Source organism: Nomascus leucogenys, chromosome 5, assembly GCF_006542625.1.
Source record: "Nomascus leucogenys isolate Asia chromosome 5, Asia_NLE_v1, whole genome shotgun sequence".
NCBI lineage: Eukaryota > Metazoa > Chordata > Mammalia > Primates > Hylobatidae > Nomascus > Nomascus leucogenys.
In genome coordinates, this window is record NC_044385.1 from 41,346,509 (window position 1) to 41,362,416 (window position 15,908).

The window sequence follows — 15,908 nt, forward strand, 5'->3', positions numbered from 1 at the left end:
TCTAATTTAATCCTTGTTATTATTACACAGGATCATCAAAATAGGACAGTTTGTGCTATGATTACAGTTATCTAATGATAATATAGTTGCAAAGAACAAGAAAGTGATAGGTTAAAGTGAAAACAGTTTACTTGAATTGGTGGAATTGTGGGTGCATCATTGAGGGATTACAGTTACATACTCAGAAACCCCACTTAGTGTGGCTTAACCAAACAAAGGCAAGTTTTTTTCATGTGAAAAGTCCTGAAGAAGGTGGTCTTAGGATGGTGTGGTGCTGTTGTCATCAGGGTCTTAAATACCTTGTCCTTTCTGCTCTGCTGCCCTTAATGTATGGCCTTACTCCTCATTGTTTCTGTAGGATTTGAAGATGAATGTTTTACCACCAATATCACCTGTGAATTCTAGGCAAGAAGAGGGGGAGGGCATAGAGCAAAAGGCTCCTGCCAGCTGATTCTCCTTCCTTTTAATGAGTTTTCCTGGAAGTCTCATCTAGGGACTTTTGGTTCTATATCACTGATCAGCACTGTGGCACACAGTTCCCATTAGCTGAAAGAAAGTCCAGAAAATGTGTTTTTTTCAAAGCTGGGCATAGTGCCACCTAGAATAAAAGCGGGGTTATGTATTTATGGAAGAAGGGGAGAAAAAGACATTAGAAAGTAACCAGCAAGTGTCTGCCAAGTTGTTTTCCCCTGAATGCTGTGATACTTTCAGTCATAAAAATTAGACTGGCCAAGGTAAGAAAGACATCTGGTAGTGGGTGAGTTGTAACGATCCTAATTTCTTAACTGATATTTGGCTTGTCTAGATCCTTTCAGCCTTCTCCTTTTCACATGGCCTTACAACGGTTTTATCCTAGATACTAAGTCTATAGCGGGCCAAGAAGGTAGAGTTTTGCTGCATTTTATAGGACTTACTTGAAAGTTCAGAGAAAAATGGGAGTATTGAAACTTAGGGCTAAAACAGATTTGGATACGTGAGGAAAGGTTGTGAGGTTGTATGCTTAAGCCTTCTCCAAGCTTCAGTTCCTCCTGTGTAAAATATAATATGATCTTCTGTGCTTACTTTATAGGTTAGAGGGATTTTTGTTTTTGAGACAGGGTCTTGCTCATTTGCCCAGGCTGGAGAATAGTGGTGTGATCATAGCTCACTACAGCCTTGAACTCCTGTTCTCAAATGATCCTCCTCCTCCAGCCTCCCCAGTAGCTGGGACTACACGTGTGCCACCATGCCCAGCTAATTTTTTGTTTTTCAGAGATGGGGTCTCACTATGTTGTCCAGGTTGGTCTTGAACTCCTGGGCTCAAGTGATCTTCCTGCCTCGACCTCCCAAAGCACCGGGATTACAGCCATGAGCCACCACACCTGGCCAAGGGTTTTTATGAAAATGAAGTGGAAGAGGTAGTGCCTAGATTTTCGTGTAGAGTAATACAATTTACAACCTCAGACCGATTTCATTTAGTGGTCCAAAGCCACACACCTATTTCATGGTATCAGTTAGACTTGAGCTTAGGACTCCTGATTTCTCTTCCAGATGATATACGGCACTGTCTATTCACTGTTGCATTAATCTTATAACTAAATACTCTGTAACTCAGCCTTTTACGTTATCCAGTTCAGCAGTTCTTTTTTTATTCTGAGACAGGGTCTTGCTTTGTCACCTAGGCTGAAGTGCAGTGGCACAAACATGACTCACCGCAGTCTTGACCTTCCAGGCTCAAGCAATCTTCCAGCCTCAGCCTCCCAAGTAGCTGGGACTACAGGCATGTGCCACCATGCACAGCTGATTTTTTTGTAGAGACAGGGTTTCACTATGTTCAGTTCAGTAGTTCTATACTAACTTAACTTGCTGGATGAAAATATGGTGGTGGTAGGTGGGAAGCAGTGAGGATCATATTAGATAATATAAGTAACTGAAAAGTTCCATATAAGTATGCAAAATATTCATGGGATACAAATGACAGGGGAAATACTTAGGGCTAGAAAGATGGATCATATTGACCTGTTCATGTTGATTTATACTTGATATATATGATACATGTCGATTTCTGTGTCTTAGCTGGTCAAACAATACCAAGTTTTAAGGAATACATTTTATAACATTTTAGATATTGATAGAGAAACAAATTTGAAATTGCACAAATCAAACACAAACTTTTAGCACCTAGAGTGTCACTAATAACAGTGTTTATAATAATTATGTGATTTTCTAATGCTGGGTGGGGATTTGTTGAGTTGAATGTTAAAGCAATATATTTTTGCTTTGCATATTTATTGATGTAAATATTTTAAAAACTTACAAATTGAGAATCATTTAACTACCTATAGATTTTACAATTTCAAAACTTTCCAAGACCTTTAATAATGAGTATGCCTTAAAATTGTATGTGTTTTTTTCTTTCTCCCTCTGTAGTGAGTTACCCGAGAGAGAAGAAGGCGAAGGAGAAGAAACTCCAAATTTTAGCCACTGGGGTCCACCGAGAATGTATGTGGGTGACATTATTGGCTTTCTCAATAGGAGCACAACCAGTTGCTCTTTTCTTTAACTTAACAGAACATTATTTAGTCCTACTCTAATGATTGAGAAATTGTGATAATTCACCTGTAAGCTGGCCTACATTTTAGTTTCATTTTGTCTTATCTAGAGATTTTTAGCTGAACAAAACAACTATAACTAATATTAGGAACATCTTTGATACTCTTTCAGAGAAAGCAACTTAGATGTCCATCTAATAAGTATAGTTTATCACTGTGTCATTAAAATGCAGTAAAGCTTTCTTTTGTGGTAAACAACAATAACAGTAGTTGAGGCTTCTAGTATATATCAGTTTATCTCTATCTTCCTCCCCTGGTGGAGAGTCCATGTTTGTGCTAACAGAATGTGTTGAAAACCCATCTTGCCTTGGATCTGGGGGAAGTTTTAAGTCCTCACCAGGGCTGCACTTTAAGATGATGAAAGTCTTCCTTTAGCTGCTCTCTCTATTCCGTATCCATTATTAATCCCACCACCTCCACCCAAACTGGTTCTTTTCTTGTAATTGAAATCTGAATTTGTCTTAAAACATTTAAGAGTTGTTTTCTGAGTTACTTTTTTAATGAGTTAATTATTGGCTGCAGTGCAAAACCTATTAGATTTTGAGGTGGGCAGTTTTCATTTCATACTTTCTTTTAAATAATGACATGGAGGTAGGAAGAAAACAAAACCTTCTGGCCTTAGGAGCAGGTAAAATCTGTCCTCTGATTAAAGAACCACAGAGTCAAACCTGCTGACTGGGAAAAGCAGCTTGGGCAATGAGCCACTCAGTGGCAAATTTATTTTCTTCTGAAAGTCTGTACTTTTTGCCGAAATGACGTATGTGGCTTTCTTGATTTTGTCTTGCCCATTTGTTATTTCTTCAGTCCATTCTTTGCTAATGTTATGGATATAAATGAAAAGGACTAATGACAGAAAATATATTATAGGAGATGGGAATATTAGGGCTCAGCTAAATCTTCACTGAATATTTGGAGTTATATTTATTATTCTAGAAATCTATGCTTTTCAGAACTGAAACTTTCACTTGTTATGAATTATTGATAACATAATGTTGGAACTAGGTATAATTTGTATAACATTTGTAAAAATATATTTCAAAAATTTATATGAGTCACAAGGATATGATACAAATGGAATACTTACAGTCCAACAGATTAAACTTGTTGATGGGTGAGTTTTGCTTTTTTGCTTTATATAGTGTTGAGATTTTGAGAGAACCCAATGTGTCTCTTGGGATCAGTATTGTTGGTGGACAAACTGTTATAAAACGTCTAAAGAATGGAGAGGAACTTAAAGGTATATTCATCAAACAAGTTTTAGAAGACAGTCCAGCAGGGAAGACGAACGCACTTAAAACTGGAGATAAAATACTTGAGGTAAATGATGTTAAAGTACTGTTTTTATTGGAAACATACTGTAAGACAGTGAAATAATCATTTAGCTAGAAGACCTTCCTTTATGTGTTGGGGACCGTGTGTGTACAGTTGGTGTGCTCTATTTATATGCCTTAGTTTGTACATTGTATGCACAATTTATGCGTTTCTCAAGTGAGTGGGGGCAGGGGTAAACAAATAAAAAAATGATAAAAGAAAAACTTCAGCCGATCGCAAAAAACATTTTTAACTAACAAAGGGCTCTATATAGAACAGGGCAGATGGTAGGCATTATGCTTCTCTCACATTCTTTAACAAGCTCTAAATTTTTTTCTTGAAGCTCTAAATTTTATAATTGTGTGTCAGTAGGATATCTATGCTTGTTTAGAGAAAGAAGTTGACCCTGGAAGGTTGAAGGCTCTGTTGGGGGAGGGGAGGATCCGTGATTCGCACCTGATATGCTTTGTGGGCGCTAAGTTTTAAAGGCACATCAGGCCGAGCACGGTGGCTCACGCCTGTAATCTTTGGGAGGCCGAGGCGGGCAGATCAGTTGAGGTCAGGAGTTTGAGAGCAGCTTGGCCAACATGGTGAAACCCCATCTACTAAAAATGCAAAAACTAGTCGGGCATAGTGGCAAGTGCCTATATTCCCAGCTACTCGAGAGGCTGAGACAGGAGAATTGCTGGAACCTTGGAGGTGGAGGTAGCAGTGGGCCACGATCGGACTGCCCTCCAGCCTGGGTGACAGAACAACACTCTTGTCTCAAAGCAGAAAGAAAAGAAAAAAAAAAAAGGGCACATGAATCCACTGAGAATGCCCTGAGGTCTGAATGTGATACATTTCTTTGCATTGGGTTAATGTTTTCAGATAAAATGGAAATGAGAATTTAAAATCGATAGCATTATTGTGAGGATTAAAGAACTACATAAAAGCTACTCTGTATACACAAATGTTGAGTTATATTTGTGCTGTGCAATCTTTAAAACAATTTTCAAATATACTACTAATATGCCAATGAAGAAAATGACCAAAAGTCCCTTCTCTTACGGTGTTTACATGATAGTGGGAATGGGGGAATAGACAATAAAATAAATAAGTATATGTAGAATGTCAGATCGTACTAAGTAGCTAGGGAACAAAATGAAGCAGGGGAGGAGGATAAGGAGCATCGGGGTTGGGGGGGATGGTGAAAGCAATAGTTGCAATTTTAATAGCTTTGTTATGGAAGATGATACTGGGACAAATATAGGAAATGAGAGAGTGAGCCATATAGATATATGGAGGAAGAAAAACACGCAAAAGCTCCGAGGTAGGAGCTTGCCTGGATGTGTTCAAGGAGCAGCAGTAAATCCAGCAATGATAGCATAGCGTGAACAAGCCAGAAGGGGTAAGAGAAAAGGGCTGAGGAGTGATGGGAAGCCACATCATGTAAAGCCTGAAAGCTCTGGAAGGTCTTCTGCTCTGAACGCACTGGAGAGTCACTGGAGAATTATGAGCAAGTAAGTATTGTTTCAAAGGAGTATTCTGGCTTCAGGGGCAGGGATGGAAGCAGGGGCCTCAGCCAGAAGGCTGTTGCAGTAACTTAGGAGAGAAAGAATGGCGGCCTGGACCAGGAGGAGAGCAGTCAGGTTGTAGTATATTTTGCAGGTGAATAATAGGACTTACTAACAGAATGGATGCAAAAGAATAAAATGGCAAAGATAATTCAAAAGCTTTTCAGCTTGAGGAATCGAAGATGGAATTTCCATTTGCTGAGATGGGGAAGACTGTGGGAGGAACAGATTTGGGGTTTTAGACATGTTAGGCTAAGATGCCTAGTTGACATCCATATAGTAATAGTCAGCTAGATAAACAAATAAGGAGTCCCATATTCTTACTAATTTTTTTGGTCTTTTTCCTCAGTTTCAGTTAGAGTTTGTCTCCCACTGTGATTATGGATTTGTTTGCTATTCTTTGTAATTCTGTTGGTTTTGCTGTATATATTTAGTGGATTTGTTGTTGGTGATTTGCTTTTGACATTATGTAGTTTTCCTCTTTATTCCTATTAGTTACTTTTTGCCTTAAATTCTATTTTATTAATATTGGTAACCTTGTTTTATTTTAGTTATTAATTTACATGGCACTTTGCTTTTTTTTTTTTTTTTTTTTTTTTGAGATGGAGTCTCTCTCTGTTGCCCAGGCTGGAGTTCAGTGGCGCTATCTTGGCTCACTGCAACCTCCACCTCCCAGGTTCAAGCAATTCTCCTGCCTCAGCCTCCCGAGTAGCTAGGATTACAGGCACCCACCACCACGCCTGGCTAATTTTTGAATTTTTTGGTAGAGACGGGGTTTTGCTATGTTGATCAGGCTGATGTCGAACTCCTAACCTCAGGTGATCCGCCCACCTCAGCTGCGATTATAGGCATGAGCCACCGTGCCCAGACGGTACTTTACTTTTTTCATTCCTTCTTTGCCACCATTCTTTTCATTTAGTTTTAGTTGTATTTTTTGTAAGCAACATACAACTAAATTTTGTTTTTTGAATCTAATCATCTAGAAAATAAGTGAGATGAATTCCCTTTTTACTTTGATTGCTCTATTGTAATTTAGTTTTTTAATATTTTGTATTATATTTTTTCTTAATGTATTTTGAAATCATCATAAATTCATAGGAAATTACAAAGAAGTGTACAGGGAAGTCCCATGTACCCTTCACTCAGTCACCTCCAATTTTAATATCTTATACAACTATACTATAATAGCAACACCAAGAAATTGACATTGGCACAATCCATAGTTTATTCAGATTTCACCAGCTATGCATGCATTGATTTGTGTGTGTGTTTGTAGTTCTATACAGTTTTATCACATGTAAAACCTTGCATATGCACCACCACAGTTGAGAGACTCAGCTGTGTCATCACCACAAAACTCCCTTGCATTACCCTTCTGTATTAGTCCGTTCTCAACTGCTATGAAGAAATACCTGAGAGTGGATAATTTATAAAACAAAGAGGTTTAATTGACTAACACTTCCACATTGCTGGGGAGGCCTCCGGAAACTTATAATCATGGTGGAAGGAGAAGCAGTCACCTTCTTCACTTTTGGTTGCCTCTTCCCTTTCTCTCCCATCCCTAACTTCTGACAACCAGTTTTCTGTTTCTTGATGTCTATAAATATGTTATTTCACAATTGTCTCATAAATGCAATTATGCATTATGTATTTTTTGAGATTGGCTCTTTTTACTTAGCATAATCTCCTTGAGGTTCGTTCAATTTGTTGTGCACATTAATAGTTCATTCCCATGGCTGGGTGAGGTGGCTCACACCTGTAATCCCAGCACTTTGGGAGGCGGAGGCAAGAGAATGGATTGAGTCCAAGAGTTCAAGACATGCTCGGGCAACATAGTGAGACCCTCTGTCTACAAAGAAACTACCACTTTCTTCCTTTTTGTTGAGTAGTTGTCTTTGGAAATTCAGGCTGCCAAAACAAAATACCATAAACATAGAAATTACATTACAGTTCTGAAGGCTGGGAGCTCCAAGATCAAGGCATTGGCAGATTCGGTGTCTGGTGTGGACCTGTTTTCTGGGGTGTCAGAGACGGTGCCTTCTCTCTGTGTCCTCACATGGTAGAAGGGATGAGCTAGCTATCTTGGGTCTCTTTCATAAGGCCACTAATCCTATTCTTGAGGGCAGAGCCCTCATGACCTAATCACTTCGTAAAGGCCCTACCTACCTCCTAATACCTTCACCTTAGAGGTTAGGATTTCAAGATATGAATTGTGAAGGACACATAAATTCCAACCATAGCAGTGGCATTTCATAATATGGATGTACCAATTTGTTTAATCATTCACCCATTGAAAGACACTTGGGTAGTTTTTAATTATTGGCTATTACAAATAAATCTGCTCTAAATATTTGTGTACAAATTCCTGAGTGAAAATAAGTCTACATTTCTGTAAGATAAATACCCAAGGGTGCAATTACTGAGTTTTATGGTAAGTGTACTTTTGGTTTTGAAAAGAGTTGTCAAACTCTTTCCAGAGTGGCTGGCTATACCGTTTTACATTCACACCAGCAATGTGTAAGTTTCTCCATATCCTTACCAACCTTTTCCCGTTACTCTCACACTCAAAACAGAACACTAGATGTGACCAGATGTGTAGGGGTTTCCCCCCATACACTAAGCAGTTCTCCAGTCGACACTGACTGGATGTCTTATAATTCTGATACTATGTATCTGGAGATAGTATCAGATCCCCAGCGGACACCAATTGTCTTATAATTTAATTGAATTCTGATACTATGTACTTGGATCTAGCATTACATCACACAGTTGAGGGTCTGGTCCCACAAGATTGCCCCCAGGTCAGATGCCAATCTTAGTAGGTTGTCACCTATACTTCTGATTAACTGGCTACAAACCAGGGTTCCCACATCCCTCCCCTTGAATTTTGTCAATTTACTAGGGCAGCTCAGAGAAACACATTTACCGGTTATACAAAAGTTATAGATGGACAGCCAGATGAAGAGATGCATAGGTCAAAGTATGTGGAGGAGGGCACAGAGCATCCACTCTCTGGGTGTACCACCTGCTACCCTTCCAGCATGTCAACATGTTCAACAACCCAGAAGCTCATCAAACCTTGTTGTTCAAGGGTTTTTACAGAGCTTCATCTCTAGCCCCCACCCTCACTTCTTGGAGATCGTAGGGCGAATGCAGGGATTCTCTAATCCTTTGGTCTTTCTGGTGACTGGCCCCATCCCGAGGCTATCCAGGGGATCTACCCCAAGCCACCTCAGTAGCATAAACTCAGATGTGAAAGGGGCTATTAATATATAACAAAAGGCACTCCTATCACTCAGGAAATTCCAAGAGTACTCTGTGACAAGAACAAGGACATTTCATATTATACCACAGGCACACACATCTATGTCCTCAGCTTCTCATGTGCTCACTTTCTCCTCAGCCTGCTCAAGTTCAGTGGTTGGCGGCTCCAACCCCTCCCTTGCATATGCTTCCTACTGTTGATCCTCTTTCCTTTCACTGAACTTGTCTGGGAGAATCACACCCTAGTTAAGTGCAGCTCTGCTTATTCCAGGTCTCTAGCAGGGCTGGAGAAATAACCAGCCATGGTATCTGGTCTCATTAGAAGCTCATGAGCACCCCTTCAAGCAGGTCTTTAGTTTTGCCCTGCTGTCCTGTAATATTCTCCTAGCTGGTTCAGTCTCCAATTTTTATAAGTGATACGATTTGGCTGTGTCCTCACCCAAATCTCATCTTGAATTGTAGTTCCCAGAATCCCCACATGTCATGGGAGGGACCCAGTGGGAGGTAATTGAATCGTGGGGGTGGTTATCCCAATTCTACCGTTCTTGTGATAGTGAGTGGGTTCTCACAAGATCTGATGATTTTATAAGGAACTTTTCCCCCTTTTCTCGGCACTTCTCCTTTCTGCCACGTGTTTGCTTCCCCTTGCACTATGATTGTAAGTTTCCTGAGGCCTCCCCAGCCATACGGAACCATGAGATCATTAAACCTCTTTCCTTTATAAATTACCTAGTCTTAGGCAGTTCTTTATAGCAGTGTGAGAACAAACTAATACCACGGGTAACTGTGCCAAACCCCTTATGCCTCTTTCCTCAGTCTTACTCTCAGTTTAAGGTCCTAGTTTCAGGTTTCGTTGAGAAAATAGAGGCAGTTAAAGGGAACTTCCCCTGCTTCCAGTGCTCACCAAAGCTTTTTTCTAATTGCCTCTGTAACAGCAAAGGAACTACATTTGTGCTTCTATCCAAAGCCAATCTCTCTAACTTGTGCAGTAGGAATCATTTCCTCTTGACTATCCAAGGATATTGTCCTTACAGTTGTCATGTCTCTCCTTTATCATCCATTTTTTTCTCTGCACTGTATCATTATTGCTGTAATATTTCCTCCTGTCTTAGAAACATCCTACATCCCTTTCCACCCACATTCCTGTTTCCTCGGTCCTCTAATAGCAAAGCAGTCTTCACAAATTGTCACTATCCATTGAGACCACAGACCATCCCAGCATTTACCAAGGCTTTGTTACATTATAGATTCGAAAAATTAGTTCTGTTAAACATGTTTTGGAAATACAGAGTGCTCTTGGAGATTTATGGGCATGTTAGCAAGTTATGTTCTCTGAAATTTTCTATAATAAGGAACTGTTTACACTTACTCAAATTTATTGAACATATAAATAGTTTTCGTAAAAGAACTTGTGGATGTTTTTTGGTGCTTCTTTTTAAACATAATTTGAGAAATGTTCAACTACTCAATTGTGATAACAGTCAACTTACTTAAAATATTATGCCTCTCAGCTTAATGGAGAGATGATAAAAGTCCATAGATATTCCCAGCCTCCTTTATCCCACTCGGAATTATGTACTGTGCTCTTGGCAGAGGTGACAGACATCTTGAGGTTCTGTTACTGACCGAGCTACCTGTTTTGGATAATTATATTTAACCAAGGCTGTTTTTATTAATATATTTTTCTTATCTACTTTTCTGAAGGTGAAATGTTACTTTCCTTAAACATGTTCTTCTAAAATTGCCAAGCTTTTTATGGGCCAATCTTATTTTTTTCTGACTGTGATCTAACTCATTAGACTCTGGTTGTTCTCATAACTAGATAATACACATGAACTTTGAATTAACCTGTCCACAATATCTAGTGCTGTTCTAATTGAAATAAGTTGCTTCTGTGTTTCAGGTGTCTGGAGTAGATTTGCAGAATGCCTCACACAGCGAAGCAGTTGAGGCCATTAAGAATGCAGGAAACCCTGTGGTGTTCGTTGTTCAGAGCTTGTCATCCACTCCACGAGTAAGTTTTAGTTCATATTTTCAAAAAGTTTAACAACACTCTGTATACCTGCAGACCAAGCTTTGGCCTGTAAGTATTTTCCACATATTTTCATTGTAGTTCCCAAACTATACTTAAAGTATGAGCTTCATAAAAATTTGGTCATAAAGTTCCCTTTTTTCCCCTCCAGTTTTGATCTTCTGGTCAAATTGGAGTCATTACAGTGTGCATTGGTTTAAGTTACTGCTTCTGGAATCAAACAGACCTGTTTTCAATTTCTTGATTCCTTATTTACCAGCTTTGCTAACTTGGAGGTTACTTTTCTGAGCCAGTTACTTTGTTTATGAAATACTTTGAACAGAGGGTCAGGTGTAAAAACATTGTAGAGATATTATCACATGTCGTGTATATTTATTAAATGATGTAAAAATAAAAACATATCGACATGTTGTACTGTTGTGTGTTCTAATGTTGGAGATTCCAAATGTAAAAATAGCAATATTTAATCATAAAATTTTTCTTTTTCTTCTTTTTTTTGAGATGGAGTCTTGCTCTGTTGCCCAGTCTGGAGTGCAGTGGCATGATCTCAGCTCACTGCAACCTCTGTCTCCCAGGTTCAAGTGATTCTTGTGCCTCAGCCTCCCGAGTAGCTGGGATTACAAGCATGTGCCACCATGCCCCACTAATTTTTGTATTTTTAGTAGAGACGAGGTTTCACCTTGTTGGCTAGGCTGGTCTCAAACTCCTAACCTCAAGTGATCTGCCCACCTTGGCCTCCCAAAGTGCTGTTATTACAGGTGTGAGCCACTGCGCCTGACCTACAATTTTTCTTCTGTAATTAATTACTCCTTTGGTATGGAATTGGAACTGTGATATGAAATGTCAGTGGCAGGATGTGGATTTTATACTACAATGTGCAACAGAAACATCACCCTTAAAACTGGAAGCAATATTCAACATTCTTTTTCTTCATTTTATAATGGAAGACAGCTGTTCAAAACATAGACACTTCCTTTTTTGCTTGTTTTTGGGGACAGAGTCTCATTCTGTCACCTAGCCTGGAGTGCAGTGGCATGATCATAGCTCACTGCAGCCTTTATCTCCTGGGCTCAAGCAATCCTACTGCCTTAGCCTCCCAAGTAGCTGGGATTACAGGTGCATGCCACTACACTTGGTGAATTTTTTCTTTGTTTTTTGACAGGGTCTCACTTTGTTCCCCAGGCTTACATATGCACTTCTAACCGCATATTTTAAAAAATTATTTGCTTTCCAATATAGTTTTGTAGTGCATCCCAATCTTTTGTATGTCAAGGCGAAAAGAAAATAATACTTATATGGCAAACTGGACGGGTATATGGTTGGCTATCCCAGTGGTGGGGGCATTGATGGAATATTTTGCATGCTTGTAACCTGCCTGTGCACAGTGAGCTGCAGCCTGCATTGGCACCTCTGCTGTGTCACTGCATTTTGCAGTATGGTGCCTTCCATTCTTAGCACCATGTTTACATCATCAAGACTAATTGAGAGAGGTGAGCTGAATAAAGTTCTCTTGTTTTCATAAAATTTGAAATTCAATAAGAATTTTTAGAATTCAGTTTTTAATTCTTATAATATTGAGAATGTAGTTGAGGCCATGGCTTTTATTTCTGGAAACCTAGTTCAACAGGAAAATTGGCCAGATTGTTCTTTGCCAAATTATACTTCCAAATCAATAATTATGAATGCGAATGAGCCAATCAAATTATACATTTGTGTGGCCAGCTGTGAATGACCTGCCAAAAAGGCTAAGCTTTCAATCCAACCTTTGCTAGTGAGCTGAGGTGGAAAGTTTTGTTTGGATGACACAAACAGTGCAATTTCTTTCAATTATTCAAACAAAGAAAATCTCTTCAGCACCATGCCATGCTCAAGTTACTTATTCCCTATGTAGTATAATAGACTGCCACATTGTACATTCAGTTCATCAGGCATTGAACCATCTGTGCTTCTAGCCAAGGGAGCATATCCCATTGATGATGTTAATTACTATGTCCATGACTTGTTCCATTTTCAACTTTGTTTATAGGGCAAAGTGACTCTCTTTTTTTTTTTTTTTTTTTTTTTTTTTGAGACAGGGTCTTATTCTGTCACCCAGGCTGAGTGCAGTGGCACAGTCATCGTTCACTGAAGCCTGAACTCCTTGGCTCAAGCAGTCTTCCCAGTTCAGCCTCCCAAGTGGCTGGGACCACAGGCATGCATCACCATGCCCAACTAGTTTTTTATTTTTTTCCTGCAGACAGGGTCTCCCCTTATTCCTCAGGCAAGTCTTGAACTCCAGGTTCAAGTAATCCTCCTGCCTCGGCCTCCCAAAGTGTTGGGATTACAGGCATGAGCCACTGTGCCTGGACAGGGCAAAGTGATTCTTATTGAGTGAGGCAAATGAAAGGAGAATCAAGTTTCATGTCTTTGTAACATGGTGCTGTCTTTGGTTTATTTATTATTGCAAGTAGTACTGATTATCCAGAAATAGAAAATATAGGCAATGCTTAATCATTTTTATCTAGTTTACGTTAAATTTTGAACTGTCCTTAAAACCCCCAAAATAAGTCATTTTCTAATGTTGTGCCCATCAAAGATGATGTCTAAAAGTACCTTGGCCACATAAACATTCTCCTCAACACTATGAATTCAGCGGTTGTTTTTATCTGCGTGCATTATCAGCTGCCTTAGGAGCATCACCAATACACTTTCTTGGTTTTTTGTTGTTGTTTTTGTTTGTTTGTTTGTTTGTTTTGAGACAGAGTCTCACTCTTCGCCCAGGCTGGAATGCAGTGGTGTGATCTCAGCTCACTGCAACCTATGCCTCCCGGATTCAAGCAATTCTTCTGCCTCAGCCTCCTGAGTAGCTGGGATTACAGGTGCATGCCACCACGCCCAGCTAATTTTTGTATTTTTAGTAGAGACGAGGTTTCACCACGTTGGTCAGGCTGGTTTCGAACTTCTGACCTGGTGATCCGCCCACCTCGGCCTCCCAAAGTGAGCCACCGCACCCAGCCACCAATACATCTTTTAAATCTTCTTACCCTGACTTTCTCAAGTGTATTTTCAGCCTTCTGGAAAAATGTGTGTATCTACTTGGATGTACTTGGCAAATATTTGAGAGTAAGTCCCATAGAAAGTTTTTCTGTAAGGTAATTTTTTCCACTTAATAACATAACTGCACTTCACAGAAACATCATATATATATTTATATATATATATATATTTTTTTTTTTTTTTTTTTTTTTTTTTTTTTTTTTTTTTTTTTTTTTTTTTTTTTTTTTTTTTTTTTTTTTTTTTTTTTTTTATTATATATTTATATATATATATATCATATATATGACAAGTCAGATAGTTTCTGACTTGTCAGGGAGGCAAAGTGTTTTGTTTAAGATTCTTCAGGACAAGGAACACATGCCTGTAAACCCCACCAGTCTTTGAAATCTGACTTAGGTTGTTATATGTATTAAACAGAGATAGAAATATTAGGTACTAGTGTATCATTACTGTTGTTTTTTACATAAATGACACATTTCTGAGACTTTCTCATTCTAAACTTTATTTACATTCTATATTAAAAATGAAAATTTAATCTTAAATTGCATTTAGGGGAAAATGGGCTTTTTGTTTTGTTTTTAATTATCTCCAGGCACGCAGTCTTTTAATTTTCTGAGCAAGGAGTTTTTTTTGTCTTTTTCTTTTTAATTTATTTATGTATTTTTTGAATCAGGGTCTTGCACTGTCACCCAGGCTGGTGTTCAGCGGTGCAGTTGTGGCTCACTGTAGCCTCGACCTCAGCCCTAGAAGTATCTGGGATTACAGGCGCACGCCACCACACCCAGCTAATTTGTAAATTTTTGTAGAGATGGAGTTTCCCTTTGTTGTCCAGGCTGGTCTCAAACTCCTGGACTCCAGCAGTCCTCCTGCCTTAGCCTCTCAAAGTGCTGGAATTGCAGATATGAGCCACTGTACTTGGCCTGTTTTTTTCTTTTAATCTTCATGTCTCTCACCAGATTTTATGCCAAGATTATCTGTACTAGCTCTTTGAGGAGCCTCTTTTTATAAAATTAAACTGGTTCGTTCATTTATAAACATTTATTACATACAACTATGTATTAGGCCATTTCTGAGCACCAGAGAAATAGTGAAAAATAACACTGAGTTCCACTCTTATTAAGCTTATTCAGTCGTGAGAATAGATTTGTTAATTCATCCTTATGCTAATAGTGATAGTGGAATATTGAGTACACACAGTGTGGGAGATAATATATTTGAACTGGGGGTACAATGATGAATAAGGTAAATCTGTCAAACAGGTGTGTTATCCTATGTTCTTGGATAACTAATTAGATCACCCCTAAAACTCTATCTTGCAAAATGTGACGTTTGGACCATGGTCAGTATGTGACCTTGTTTTTAGTCTTTTTCGTCTTCAGCTTCTGGATCCACATACAGAAATCTGCATTTTTATGCCCTGATGGCATATATATAACTTTATAATATTTTAGAGTTATATATCTTCTCAGGCTTTCCAAGTTTTATTGTTTGCTTTGAATTGTACTTCTCATACTTTTACTCTTTAGATGAAGTTACAAAGTTAAGATTTTAGCTGTTTAAACAAATACATTAAGGAATGTAATGATAGGCCAGGCTCAGTGGCTCACGCCTGTAATCCCAGCACTTTGGGAGGCTGAGGCGGGCGGATCATCTGAGGTCAGGTATTTGAGAGCAGCTTGGCCAACATGGTGAAATTCCATCTCTACTAAAAATATAAAAATTAGCTGGGTGTGGTGGCAGGCGCCTATTACCCCAGCTACTCAGGAGGCTGAGGCTGGAGAAGCGCTCAAACCCAGGAGGCGGAGGTTACAGTGAGCAGAGATTGTGCCATTGCACTCCAGCCTGGGTGACAAGAGCGAATCTCCATCTCAGAAAAAGAAAAAAAAAGAAATGTAATGATTGAAAAAAAATTCTCCATTCTGGAATGTCAAGGAAAAAAAAAGAAATGATTATGTCAGTTAAACTTTTTCTTCCCCCCACCCCTTTTTTTGTCACCATAGGTCATTCCTAATGTACATAACAAGGCCAACAAAATCACCAGTAACCAGTACCAGGACACCCAAGGAAAGAAAGAAAAGGTAACTTGAACTTCTCAAGGGTTTAAAAAATGGTTTTTTG

The 15,908-nt window shown here is 39.0% G+C and overlaps 1 protein-coding gene across 1 annotated transcript in view; it reads left to right on the forward strand.

Annotated features, from left to right (window-relative positions):
- Nucleotides 1-15,908, forward strand: part of PATJ (PATJ crumbs cell polarity complex component) — a 416,491-nt gene that overhangs the window by 157,991 nt on the left and 242,592 nt on the right. Inside the window, exons 23-26 of the mRNA XM_030812925.1 lie at nt 2,410-2,481; nt 3,731-3,908; nt 10,626-10,736; nt 15,791-15,868. Coding sequence (XP_030668785.1) covers nt 2,410-2,481; nt 3,731-3,908; nt 10,626-10,736; nt 15,791-15,868 — 439 coding nt within the window. The remainder of the gene's footprint in view (nt 1-2,409; nt 2,482-3,730; nt 3,909-10,625; nt 10,737-15,790; nt 15,869-15,908) is intronic.